The sequence below is a fragment of the Carex rostrata genome, chromosome 15 (assembly GCF_964058835.1).
Source record: "Carex rostrata chromosome 15, lpCarRost1.2, whole genome shotgun sequence".
In the NCBI taxonomy this organism is placed as follows: Eukaryota; Viridiplantae; Streptophyta; class Magnoliopsida; order Poales; family Cyperaceae; genus Carex; species Carex rostrata.
In genome coordinates this window covers 2,747,529-2,762,176 of record NC_135932.1, presented here as the reverse complement: position 1 = coordinate 2,762,176, position 14,648 = coordinate 2,747,529, and the positions used below count along the sequence as shown (strand labels likewise).

General features: G+C 32.4%; 2 protein-coding genes across 3 annotated transcripts; one reads left to right on the top strand and one right to left on the bottom strand.

Annotated features, from left to right (window-relative positions):
- Positions 1 to 656: 656 nt before the first annotated feature.
- On the bottom strand, positions 657 to 2,117 carry LOC144566614 (transcription factor bHLH95-like; the record flags this gene model as incomplete). Its single annotated transcript, XM_078316662.1, has 2 exons — positions 1,857 to 2,117; positions 657 to 1,019 (listed from the first exon to the last, which is right to left on the bottom strand). Coding segments are annotated over exons 1-2 (624 nt in total), but the record flags the coding sequence as incomplete, so codon positions are not given.
- Positions 2,118 to 9,938: 7,821 nt separating this feature from the next.
- Positions 9,939 to 14,156, top strand: UBP27 (ubiquitin-specific protease 27). Of its 2 annotated transcripts, XM_078316444.1 has the most exons (11): positions 9,939 to 10,060; positions 10,382 to 10,662; positions 11,059 to 11,182; positions 11,517 to 11,617; positions 11,711 to 11,938; positions 12,581 to 12,649; positions 12,783 to 12,914; positions 13,025 to 13,159; positions 13,248 to 13,310; positions 13,442 to 13,672; positions 13,757 to 14,156. In XM_078316444.1, exons 2-11 carry the CDS (start codon positions 10,384 to 10,386, stop codon positions 14,027 to 14,029), a joined length of 1,635 nt encoding a protein of 544 aa, XP_078172570.1. In that variant the 5' UTR covers positions 9,939 to 10,060; positions 10,382 to 10,383; the 3' UTR covers positions 14,030 to 14,156. The 2 variants fall into 2 exon arrangements, with proteins under 2 accessions (XP_078172570.1, XP_078172571.1); XM_078316445.1 differs by lacking the exon at positions 9,939 to 10,060 and having other exon boundaries at positions 10,361 to 10,662.
- The last annotated feature ends 492 nt before the right edge of the window (positions 14,157 to 14,648 follow it).

Genomic DNA, 14,648 nt, shown 5'->3' with positions numbered 1-14,648 from the left:
GTGGTAAAAGGCCCAAAATTCTGTATTGCTTCAAACCTTAATATTTTGAAATTTCTATATTTAGTTTTAAGACTTTAAGCACATCAATTTTAAATCAACTCGGAGGTCCATGGTAGCATTGACCTAGACCTACCAGAAAATTACCAGGAAATTAGAAATGGATCTATAACTGAGATCATATTAAACATTTCAATTCTCGCATAATGAATGATATACCTAAGACATGCATTTTAATCATATTTAGAGATAGAACATCTTCAATTTAAATGACCAAACGACTGATACCACAACATAATTAACAACACTATATTAAAACATGCATGCAACTAGAAGGAGAAATTAATAACCCAAAGAGAAAGAATAATGTTTAATTTGTTGAACCAAGCCAGATAATCAGCTCTCCTAAGGCTAACTTGAACCTTTCATCAGCCGGCATCGCGGTTCCATCGAAGCAACCGGCAGCTTCATTGACCTGTATCTTATCAAAATTAACAAATAGTTCAAAAAGAATAAATATATAGATTAAAGAGCACAAGAGATAATAAGCATGAACATACACGAGCAAACATGATAAACATAGTGCGGAGGGGGTCAGAGTAGGATTGGACAGCAAGTGCCTCGGCACCGTGCCTCTCTAGGAAAAACGCGGCGGCTGTTATGAGGCCAGGTTTCTTAGGCGTGCACACGCTGATGTATGCATTGATCCCGACAATGCTCAGCACCACATTTGGTGAAGTCCAAGTCTGGATGCTGTAACAGTGTTGTGCCGGTGGGGGTAGTGGCACGGCCATATCCAGTGGGGAAGGGACTTTGCCAACTTGATCAGCAAGGAATGCTTCCCTTGAAATAGGATGCTCTGAGCTGATAAATGAGGAGGAAGAAGCAGCGGATGAAGGATTTTGGTTGACCAAGAAGGCGCTTTGGATGCGGTCCAGCTTTTGCTTTTGCAAGGTCTCGAGCGTGCACTCGAGGTTTTTGATGTAATTCACCGTCTCTTCCACTATTGTGGCCTTGTCAATCTGCAAATTTAAATTGTTAGGGTTTCAGAGGAAAGAGAGAAAGTGACATAAGAGAGACAAGCAAACTAATTTCTTTGGACTAAAATTCTCTCTTACAAGAGTCTTAACATAAGCAACAAATAAACATACATATAATTATATTATCTTGGTAGCCGTTACCAAGCTTTCAAAAAAATAAAATAAACATACATAGCCCAATAGCCCCCAATATAGCAATTTGGATCAAATATAACATAAATCATGCATGATAAATTTTAGCAGAGCTTGAATAATTAATCAGGAGGCTTTAATTAATTAATCTTCTCTTTTCACAGCTTTTCTATGATCTCACTGAAATGTGGATTATTCGTAGAGTTCTGATAATTAATATCTACTTTCCAAAAACATATACACCAGAGATTAATTGCTGAAGCTTTTAGACTATAGAGTACTGGTTAATGCAATATTTTTTTTTGTTTCTAATTTGGCATTGCCATATTTTTTTCTCTTTTCCTATATACATCAAGGTGCATGCAGAAACCTGGTTAACACACCCTTTTATTTTAGGAAAAAAAATAAATACATGAAGGTACTTGTACTAGTCCTTCATGCTCCTTAAAATTAATCTAACTCTTGACGGGTCAATCTAAGCTTTCTTCGCCTTCTATTAGTTAGAAAATAATTATTATGATGTTTTTATCTCTTTCTTGATCCTAATAAATCAAAGTTCATGTCGAAACCTAATGACGCACCGTTCTACTAATTATAACCGAGTAAATAATAAATGAAGCGGCCAGGAGCCCAAAACCCTAATTGTAAATTTTTTTAAAGTGATAAATTAAATGCTATGCTCAGTACCTTAGGCGGAAGGTGCGAATGAAACGCCTGCAAGCAAGAAAACAAATCCCGCATTCTCTTGCGGCGATCCCTTTCGGTCTGTATATGCTCCTCATGATCTGAGTTTCCGGTACCACTTGTTTTAACCTCTTTTTCTTTGCTTATTCGAACCATAGAGGAAACAATGCCGTCTTGTGTCTGGCTCGTCAGCGCACGTTTTTTTCCTTTGCATGAATCGGTTTTGTTTGTGGTGTTGATTACTCTTATTCCATCTCCAGCCATTGTAGGGGGTGGGGGGGTTGAGAAAGAGTGTTTGGAGGGGAATAAAAGATATTAAATGGAGTGTTTAGATGGGAATAGGAAGGTAAGTGAAGGTTCAAATATATAAGAGGTTCAGAAAGGGTGATGGCATTTTAGTCCTTTTCAACTTTTTAGAAATTGTAACTGTAGGTGAAGGTTGAGAAAAGAGACATAAAATAACAAAGCAATGTGTACCGTTACTAGAAAACAAACCATCTAATTGGCAAAAAAGAGAAAAAAAATGTATCTGCCTAAAGCAAGGAGGAGAAAAGTTGGGGGCGGCCCATCAATCAGTAAATTAATAGTACTGTTGACCTGGTTTTTGACTGGTCTTTCCGCGTCTCAATTTAATTACCATGTATAAGTGTATATATAAAATACATTGATCCAGGAAATGATTGCTGGTCTCTTTTCACTTCTAAATTTTATTTGAATTGACCGGAACTTTTATCCGAAATTCAAGTTACATTTCAGTTTCCATAGATATCAGAAAAGAAAAGCTGGAAGTTTCCAATCATGCATTGGTTTTGTGTTATTCACATTATGGTATATGTATAGAAGTTGAAGAAAAGTTTGGTGGCTTTAGATATTAACATAATCATATCTCCATTTACATCATGAGGTAAAAAATAATAATTAACTAACGCAAATAAATAATAACAAAAATCATTTTTTCTAAAAAAATAAATCAGAAAAAAGAATTGGCGCTTTTTAACAAAGTTGACACATGTTGGTTATTGAATCATTACGTGGCAACCAGAAACCAAAGCAACGGTTTCCATCTAACTAAGGAAGGCCCTAAAACCACTCCTGTAATAAAAGTTGGATGAATTAGGATATCAGCAAAAGACATAAAACAATTTTGTTTTGATATGCATATCTTGTGAAGTTTGGTGTGAGAGCGTTTTTTTGGTGAACTGATAATCTTGTGAAGCTGGAGGATTAATTTTATAAGAGGAGGGTTCAAATGCTTTCATTTTTTGTGCCTTCATCATACTTTCATTTTTTAAAACTTTAATAACTCAAGATTTAAAACTTAAAAATCAAAATAAAACCGTTAGATGTGATCTATGTTATTTTCTCTATGTGCTCATAAAAAATTATCATATTTCAATTTTGTTTTTATGTGAATCAATAAGTTCAAAAATCAACGTCTAGAAATCATCCAAATTAATGCATTTTTTACAAGCTCTTGATGACAATCAAAATAAAATTAAAATGTCATAATTTTTTACATGTGCATAGATAAAATGATGTAGATCATATCCAACGGTTTTATTTTGATTTTTAAGTTTTAAATTTTGAATTATTAAAGTTTTAAAAAATGAAGACATAATGGAGGCACAAAAAATGGAGGCATTTGAACCCTCTCATTTTATAATTGTACGTAGGGAACCAGATCAGATAAATTCACTACCTAATTCTCCTAAAAAAAGAGATGTAATAATTACATATATATATGCTGGATAATATTATCCATTTAAATATTAATAGCGGCTCTTGTAGCATGTGTAACATATAAATCAAATTATCGCTCTAGCTAGGTCTTGATCATGAATTATATAATCATGTATAACTTGAATTATATATATATATATATATAAAGATGCGGGCAACAATATTTTATATTATTGTTGAGGGATGCTTACCTAGTTTCATGATTTGAATTTTTTTAATCATATATATTAATTGAAATAATTTAATTGTATTTTTTATATAGTTTAACTTTTTTCATGAATTACATGTTTGTGCTTGTAGCCTCGGTAGTGGTTAGAATTCCAGTTTGTTATTGTGGAGAATGGAATTCAAGTGCCGACCATACATGCATGTTATATTTTAATTAGCTCCTTTCTATCGAAATTTTCTAGTTTCACCATAGATGTTTTCTATTTATACATGAAATAGAATTTGTAAATATTTTTTGGGGTTGTTGCATAAAAAACTAATAATGGTTCCTTAATTAGCCCAGGACGCGGAACCAAATTTTTAAGTTATAAGGATTAAAAATACATTTGAGGTCCAATCATATAAAAATTTTATGTTATGTATGATGATTAATTTTATATAGTACTTATGGTATTTTATTCTAAACTAATTCCGCCTATTTACTAACACTAATTCCGTCCTGGCTTTTCTGAGATATGGCAAGGGGATACATTGTGGAAGAGGACCAGATATAGGTTGAGTGTGTGCTGGTATTTTGGATACATAAAATATGATAGAGTTAGAATGCTGTTAATGTATAATTTAGTTGTAAATTTAGTATTCGTTTGGTAATGTTGGAATAGGGGGTAGTTTATTGTTTTGTATAGATAGGATGTGATAGAGTTAAAATATTGTTAGTGTATAATTCAGTTTTAAATAATTTCGGATTCGTTTGGTGACGTTGGAAACTTGGAATAGTGAAATAATGGATAGTTAGATATTTTGTAGAGATAGGATATGATAGAGTTAGGATGTTGTTTTTGTATACTTCAGTTGTAAATTTTGTGTTCGTTTAACAATATTGGAATAGCAGAATAAACGAATAGTGGATATATAGTTCGTTATTCTGGCTAAGAATTATTGTCAAGTCTATATTAGAGAGTTTAAAATAGCAACTATAATATGTTAATCAGCAATTTTAACAAATAATCTAATAGTATTTATTTTAATTTAGCATTTTTATTTTTTATTCTAATTACTATTACTATCATTATATATATTATTACCATTGTTAGTAGTTAATGTTATTTTATTATAATTTACCATAATAATGATTATAGTTATCAATAATTTTATCATCATTATTATTGTTATTGTCATTATTATCTTTGTTGTTGTTGTTGCCCTGCATTCTAACAATATTCTTATAATTTTTCAAACAACTTTTTTGTTTGCATGTTCTTTCTCATATACTTTTCAAGTACACAAACTTTGAAGTACATGTTTATAATTATTAATTTGTTCAACTGAGAAAGCTTCTTTGGGAGCAGATTTGCTTATTTTTCTTTATTTTGAGTTCGTGTAAATATTAGCTAAACGGTTTACTTGAGTCTTGTAAATATTTTTTTTATCAATGAATAATTCGTAAGATGGCATTGCCACCTTACCCTAAAAAAAAAAAAATTAGTTGTTCAACTACTCTTGAAGTACATGAACCTGTAACTAAAGTAGTGAGGCAGCAATAGTCTGCATATCACATATTGATTCTATTAGAATTAATCTCTATTTTCAAAGTTAAAATTATTGATTTTAGCTCTTCAATATAATCTCCGTATGAAAATATACATGTAGATCAAATGTTATAATTTTTAGAATTTCGTTACTATTTTGTTAGATAAGTAGAAAATTATTTAATCAAAAGATTCTAGATCATTCAAAAGTAATAATTTTGAATAATATATAAAATTTAACAATATAAATTTAGTCTGCAAGCACATTTCTAATATAAAAATTATGTTAAAAGTTCTAATCAACTATGTGAACTTAAAAAAAAAAAAAAATCTGTAATACAAACTAATCTACATTATGAATAGTACCATAGCCCCCATATCAATTATATGTCAAGTATTATACAAATACTGTTAGCATCCAAATCGACCTATAATATAATATAACTGAGATTTTTTGAATCCCCAAGTACTTCGAAAATCATAATTAATGCATTTGTAGAGGAATAGTTTATATCATGATTTTTTTATTGACACTGATAATCGGGAATATCTTAATTTGTAGATATGCCCCCTTGACCAATATAATGAATACTATAACTGTACATTAAATTGACATGCTCAACAAGTATGCTCAACATAGACAGTTTTCTGGACAATTTTGACCAATGTTGATACTTTGACCATAACTTAATTTATCATATTAACTTCGAATATTAATCAAAAGAATTGAAAGAGTTAGAAATACCTACAATTTTCTTCTGAATTTGAATGTATCATGATCAGAAATTCATCAATTTTTGTTATGCTCAACATGTCTGCGTCAACTTATTATTTAATTTTTTTTACAAACGTTGATATGTAGAACTCACGGTCATAGACAATTATTCATTTCCTAACATTTTATTTCTCTAGACGTATTAATTTATACCATAACTTAAATTACTAAATAAGGTGTAAAAAGTAAGGAAAAAGATAGACTAAGCAATTTACTCCTCATTAACTTACTCCACAATCAAACATAACAAATTTAGATAAATCATAATTTCCTGGAAAACTCGTGGAAAAATCTATATTTTTGTATTTTAAGTTTTTATTGGATCAACATCTATAATAAGAATAAATCAAAGGAGTTACAATGATGATTATTTTAAAGCAAAAACAAACTACAAAGTACAAACTTTCTGTTAAGAAATTAAAAAGAGTGGTGACAAATTTAAAACAAAACTTGCAAAGAAAAGAAAGAGAAGGATGAGAAGAAATTAAAGAACCAGATGTTCAAAATATGATTACTTGCTCTACTAGCTAACTTGTATTTTGAAAGAAAAACAAGAAAAGAGGAAAAGAGAGTGTGAATAAAGACATATTTTTCTGAAGCGACCATCAACTTGTACCCTTAATTTTCTCTCCTTATTTGTGGAGAGCCCCCTCTTATCTCATTTTTCCCTCTTTCCTTCTTTCTTTAATTCTAGATTCTAAAACACTACCTAAATTTCTAGCTTTAAGTTATTTAAATTCCCTAACCTCGGAAAATTTCATTTGTGCAATTAACCATTTTGCTCCAACAATTGAGTACTAAAAAGTTAATGTTTAACTTAATTTTCACCTAAAGTTCCGAAATAAATTTTTGAGTGCAGGGCAGAAATTAAGTCATTCAATTATTTAATATTTCACAAGAATTTTCTATTCGGGTTTTGAAGTTTGAACCTACAACTTTATCACATAAAGAATATTACATTTGTCACTAGACAAAATGTTGGTACTCAAAAACCTCAAATTTTAACACGAGTGATGTTTAGTAATGAACAAATCGCATTTTAATTAGAAAATAAAAAATCAAGCTCCTTTTTTTTGTGAACATGCGTTTTTCCGCACAAAAGATATTATGTTAACGGTTAGATCTTCTATACAAAACTTATTATTCTAGATTTGGTATTCGGTTGAGGCCTAAAGTTTGAAAGGTTTAAGTTGGTTATTTCAAATTAGATACTTCAATCAAACAACACCCTAATGATTAGTATTAGATGATAAATGGATACATCCATTCAATCTGATACTGGAGGCAAGAGATTCAAGACTGAAGAACTTATAAAACTGAAAAACTTCTTAACCAGAGATGTAAACCGTAGTTTAGATATGGTTTGTATAGCTGGTTTAGATCAAAGCTTCTCTATATAAGCATTGTAACACTCAATACAAATCAATAAAAATAGATCGCAGCAAACAAAAACAAAAGAATCTTCTTTTCTGATTTTAAGTTGATCTTCCATACAAGAGATATTATTCTAATATATTATAATCAATAGATTAGAAGTGGTTCTCACAAATTTAAGTTTTAGAGAAAATGTTTCCGTCCACTGGGTTTTCTCCACCATTTGTCCATAGCCTCTTATTCACTCATAGTGAATTGATTTTAACGGCCGATGTCCCCATCTTCCAACGGAAATTCAAATCCTTCTGAAATCTCACGTATTTTAACATTCCTTCTTCCAATCGTCTCTTTTCTTTTTTGAATCTCATTTTTCAAACCTTCCTTTCCGATCAGATTTTTTACTTTCTGAGGCCGATTCACTATGCTGGAAATGATGGATCCCATATTTCTGAAGGAGATCGCTATGCGTTTATATTTATCGCGTATTTCTGAACGAAATCGCTGGAAATGATGGATCTGATATCGGCCGATTCACTATGCTGCTTCCTCTACAATCACTCTGGTCAAAGAACGGATCTTGTATGAGTGGCCTAAAGGTGCGATCTCCTTCGCGTTGTACATCTGTAATTTTTTAATATTCACTTTGATATTTAGTGTACATCTGACTTCGGTTTGGAAACTTGTTGCTTCCAAATTTTTTTTTGTTCAATTTATTGATCTGAACTCCAAAATTTCGTAGGTTTACAAAATTCTCTTCTCCGTTCTTTTCATTTATTGGTCCGATCTCCTTCTCCGTTCCTTTCGATCGGATAGAAGACGACGATATTCAAATCTAGTAAGTTTTTTGTTGAATTTGTTTTTTTCATTGTATGCAGTAACAGATTTATCATTTTGACTGAAATCTGGAGGAAATAGATGATAGAGATGCTATATGGAGTATTGATATGTTAATTTTACTGTATTGCCCCGTTAATTTTACAGTATTCATCTTGTGGAAATCTGGAGGAAATAGATGATAGAGAGGCAATATGGAGTATTAATCTGTTAATTTTACAGTATTGCCTTGTTAATTTTACAGTATTCATCTTGTCATTTTACAGTATTCATCTTGTAGAAATCTGGAAGAAAGAGATGATAGAGAGGCGATATGGAGTATTGATCTGTTAATTTTATAGTATTGCCCTGTTAATTTTACATTATTCATCTTGTTATTTTACAGTATTCATCTTGTGAAAATCTGGAGGAAAGAGATGATAGAAATGCGATATGGAGTATTGATTTGTTAATTTTACAGTATTTATCTTGTAATTTTACAGTATTCATCTTGTAATTTTACATTATTTATCTTGAAAATTTTATAGTATACAAGATTCAATTGAAAATTTACAGTATTATTTGAAAATTTTACAGTATACAAGATTCAATTGAAAATTCTACTGTATACAAGATTCAATTGTAAATTTTACTGTGTAGAAGATTCAATTTTACAGTATACAAGATTCAATTTTACAGTATACAAGATTCAATTTTACAGTATACAAGATTCAATTTTACAGTATACAAGATTCAACCCAGTGCGGACGCTAATAATTAACTCTAACTGCCAATAACCGCTAATAACCGCTAATAACTAACTCTAACTGCCAATAACTTCCTATAACTGTAATTTCCGAAAGTACAGTTTGAAAGTACATTTATTTTGTCCTGTTGTGCAAGTTGCAATCTTTTTCTAACTATCATGGGACCACTTCAAATAGTTGCTGGATGTTTTGTGATTAACTGATATATTTTATGTGATATATTGTATAATTATACAGCATGTAGAAGTAATTTTACAGTATTAGTGTAAGTCAAAGCTGTGGACAATTAGACGCTTTCATTCACAATCTACACAACGGAGCATCAACATTTCTAAGTTTTATAGGAGCTTTCAACCTAAGCATGATTTTAAAATGTCATTTTCGTCATAAACATGCTTTATTAGCTAATTCACAATCTACACAACGGAGCATCAACATTTTTAATTTACCTTTTGTACATGAAATGCCATTAAAACGCGTGCAAGGCAACATATATATATGATTTTTTTTTTCCAAAGCATATATGAAGTTTGTTATTCAATGGCTTGTAGTTTGTCAAAATAGGGTCAGAAAATACCAAAATTATCTGCATTTTCCTCGTTTTTTCTTTTTCTCCTTGCGTAAAGGTGTCATCTTATCGGATTATATATTTAGTAGTCTGAATTAAATCCGATAAGGCTGAAAGGCCCATACCCTATGGGCCATGGCCAGTTTTAGGTCCAAAGGAATTCCCCTGTCCTGTAGTCTGAGACTGAGTGTCTTACCCAATTTAACAACCCTAAACACGACTAACTTCGTTGAACGGACTACAGACATACTGAAATGTGGGTCCCATGGAGACCTCCTTTTTCGGACCCACAGTTCAGTCATACAATGCTCTATAAAAATTACTCCTAGACCAAGTCTAGTAAGCAGTTTGATATTGTTTCTTGAGCGCCTTGAAACCGAAACTTCTCCAATCTCCCTCCGGATTCCGCAGCGGGGAAATATTATGACATCGCGATTTATCTCCCTTCTTTCACTTGCTCAAGTTTGATTTAGGTACGATATTTTCACTCTTGTTTCACTTATTACTATCGTGCCTCGTTATTAGCTCAATTTCGGGATCGGAAATTTGGATGATGTATATTATTTCCGCGGTGTGTGTTGATAAGGTGAATTTGGAATAGAACCACAAATTCGAACGGATTTTGTGCTGATAATGGTTTCCGATTCGATTTATTTCGTCACAACAGAGAGTTAAAGTTGAATTTAGCTCGTTGAAGAAAAAAAAAAGATACGTTGAGGAATTACTGCGCGGTAATGGTAACTAGGGATACAGCTAATTTGTTGATTGCTTCTTTTGTTGTGATTATTACACAGATATGAAGCACGAAAGAGCTATTAGGATTGGTTCCCTAATTGCTACATTGAAGAATGGGTTTGAGCTGTTATCCCAGGTCCGGTTCACCTCTTCATTTGTAGTCCATCCTGTGGCAGCATGTCTTGGCTTGGGAGCTGGAGTGGCAAGTTTGTATATAGCACTACGTGGTAGTGCCACTTTACCTGGGGCCTCTGACAGAGAAGCCTCGTCTGAAATCGTTCACTATGTAGGAGGTCTTGATAATCTTGGAAATAATTGCTTTCTTAATGTTATTTTACAGGTAGTTATTTTATGGAAAATATATCTATCTATAGTATGTATTTATTTGGATAAGGTTTGTGTTCAAATTCGGTTTCATAGTTTAGATCCCTTGTTGAATGTAGCCAAAATATAATTTCAAAGAAAAAAAACATTTCAGATATTTAAAGAAGATAAGCATTCTATTGTTATCTGGTAAAGCCACCCAACAAGTCATTATTGCCTTTGAACAGATTTGAAAACTTTATACAAACTTTTGTCCCAAGAAGTGAGTTATTACAACTAGGGCAAAACAAAATTGTGATTATTTAGCAAGATGTTCCTTCTCAATCGCATTAATCTTAATCTCAAAGTTTGTGTTTTCTTTGCAAATACCTAACAAATCCGTAATTAATATTTTTATGCCTTCCTTGTTTAGGCACTTGCCAGTTGTAGCAATTTCCTTCCATACCTGAAAAGTATACTTGAGAGTGAACATTTGCTTGTTATAGACAAGACTGAAGAACTGCCTCTTATACATGCTTTGATCTTACTTCTGGAAGGTAGATGTTCTTATTAAGTTCTTCGTAAGAACTTGATTCTCTGTGTTGATTGGAAATATAATCTTGTACTGCTTGGTTTTACTCACCAAGTTTACGAGAAACCAGAAATGGCTCAAATGGGAAAAATTGCAGGAGAAAGTGAGAAACCATATCGGTTCATTTAAGTTGGTTTTCATACCAAAATTTACTTAACATTATCACTTAATGTTTCCTTTTTTCTTGTGGTGGGCTGGTGCATTGGGCTACATCAATCAGCTGGTTTAACATTTTATTCTGGTCATCTACCTAGCAACATATAATGTTAAAAAGCTCTTTCACTATGTTTTTGTTGTAGAGCTGGGCATGGTTAGGGATGAAATGATGGTATTAAGCCCAAAGAGAGTAATGGCTGCCTTGAGCTTTTACACAAGTAACTTTAATCTCACTAGACAACAGGTATGTTCATAAAATCTACATATAGTCGAGAATACCATGTAAATCAGAAGGATTTCAGCTATCATCTGATATGGTTTTATTTTAAAATTATAGGATGCTGCAGAGGCATTACTTCACCTATTGACTTCTCTGAAGAGTGAGATTTTACTTGGCTACGTGCCACATGGTAGTTCTGTATTCAGTGTCACTGGTTTTGCTTCTAGAGTTTACAAGAAGGAGATGGGATATGGGCTTGAATTGGAACAGTGGAAGAAGATTCTTTTTGGCCCATTTGATGGAACTCTTCGAAGCATGCTGACTTGTTTAAGTTGTTCTTCTGTGGTAATTACATATCCTATTTATTAAGTTACTTTTTAGTTACCTTTTTTGTGCAATTGGTTAGTTTCATGTCATCCCTGCAATAAGTAAATTAGCACGCACACATCATCAAATGAGAAATGTCCTTAAAACATGGAAATATCATGTATTCCTCCAAATTGCTCTTTCTCCCCATTTATTCTCTCTACAGAAATGAGCAAGTAGAGGCACAGTTTGGGTAACTTTGGAGGAAGCAGGTGAGGATGTTTCTCATTTTTTTGGGGTGTATATGATGCAGTACTTCTTTTTAGAAGTTTGTGCTTGATATTTTTATCTTATATAGGGTGCAGGCCGAATTGTTCCTTCTGCAAACTGGATCAAATGTTTGCAAGTGAAACCAAAAGAATTTATCATTTGCAAGTTACAACACCAATCATCTATTGGTTTGGTTGACTAATAAAACCATGTTAAATCATGCAAAATCGATTAAACTTGCCCCTGACCATACTGTCGACATGTAGCAAAATGTACCGAATCTCATATTCCTATCAAATGTCATCTGTTATGTGCAACAGTGCAAATACCTCAATTGTATCTGATGGTTAGATGCAAATGAGAGAAACATTGGTAATGTTATCTTATATTAACTCGTCTATATCTTAACAGCTGTCTATGGATTATGAGCATTTCGATTGCCTCCCTCTTTTACCGGTGCTCGGCAAAAATGGAGATATCGTATGTCTATCAGGAGCTTCCTTCTAACCTTTGTTAGTTCCTCATATTATTTTTCGTAGTTACCTTATTTTTGTACTAGCTTAAATTATTCACATTCATAAACTTTTTTTTTCGCTGTTTTTTTTCCTTCTAGACTGATACTTGCAGTTTGGTCGATTGTCTCAAACATTTTAGCACAGTTGAGCTTCTTGAAAATTATCGGTGTGACAGGTGTTGGCATAATTCTGCCATAAAGTACATGTCACTGAAATCAGAAACAGAAGAGGTAACTTTTTAGTTTAGCCTACCTCTAATTTGGATTTATTTTTTCTTCAAAACTGTTCAACTCTGGTATGTTCTTCTTTTTCTTTTTTAATTACCAACTTTTCCTTTTAGGGTAAAATAAACAAGGTAAGGGGCTGCGTGAATTATGACAATTGCTTATGCCCAAACCTTTTCAAGAAGGATGAAATTACATGGTCTGGAATTTCTGTTGCATCTAAACAGTTAACTCTAAACCATTGCCCAAAGGTAACGTTTGGTCTTTGTATTTTAGAATTTAACAATACTGTCATATGTTTCTTTTTAACCTATTTCAATTATGTTGCTTTTTATACAGATACTGTGCATACATTTGCAGCGTGCTTTGATGAGTGTTACTGGTGATTTTGTTAAACATGAGGTACTGGCGTATGCTTCTTTCTCTAAATGAAAGTTTTTTGTGTCTTTATTTATTTCAAGTGTTTTGGCAACCACAGTTACATTTTATTCTTGTTGTAGCATATATATGTGAACAATCATTTATCATTGCAGGAGCACATATCATTTCCCTTTATTCTAGACCTATCTCCTTTTACAAAATCTACATCAACTCTCCAGAATGACTATGCATTGCAAAAGAAGCCACCAATCCCAAATATGCAGTTGGTTCCACATATATTAAAAATCATGGAAGGAACTACTTCTGCAGAAGAGAAAGGATTTCGGAAATTTAATTTAGGAGGTACATCAGAAAAGAGGGAAGAGATATCCCAAGAAAACCAGGTAAAGCTGCGGACTTGAATTATATTAATTAGCAGTTTACAAGGACCTATGGTATTATTTGGTTTATTTATAATTTTTATGCAGGAAAATAGTAACTCGAAAGACATCTACTTTGGTATGAAGAATTGCATGTACTCGCTTTGTGCGGTTGTAGAGCACTATGGGAGATATGGGGGTGGCCATTATGCAGTCTATAGAAAAGTGCCACCTGTCCTTGATCACGGCCATTTTGTGGAAGGATCAAAACGAGTCAATAACAGCAAGTGGTTTTATGTATCTGACCGTCAAGTGTTAGAGGTGTCAGAAGCAGCAGTTCTCAGTGCAAATGCTACTCTCCTTTTTTACGAAAGGATTTAGTCATTTTATTAGGTCACAATTTTCATTATCTTGAATCTTTTTTTGAGATGGTTTCCATCATAATGAGAAATAACTTTGTTGATTCATATTGTTGGTGGATATGGATGCTTTCTTTGCTTTTGTTTTAATATTTTCTGAGATTTTTTTTTCTTTTTTCTTTTGAAAAGTCCTGGTCACTAGAAAAGAAGTCATTCCAATTACTATTAGGAAACTTTGAATTTTATGGCGTAATATGCAATTAGGTCCAACTATTTTGCGTGGCTATTGGATGTGCTACATACTTAAAAGAGTTAAAGAGTCGATCAGTCGAATTCCTTAATTCTTGAATTGGTTTAATCTGTTTCTAATCCGTATATTGTTGTTTTCAAATCAACCCCATTATTGTGATTTTTCCCATATCTTATGCCGAAGAATGACATGAATTATGAATGTAATGTGAGAAAAAACGATTGAACTGCCCTCAACTTCTTTTACAAAACACCTCTTACCCCTATTGAGAGAACTATTTTTTATTGTACTGATCCACCTTATTTTAATTAGAAATGATCAATTCGTGATGATTTGCAGGTTACTTTCAGAATTAGTTTCATGGAAATATAGCGCCTCATGATTTTCCAAC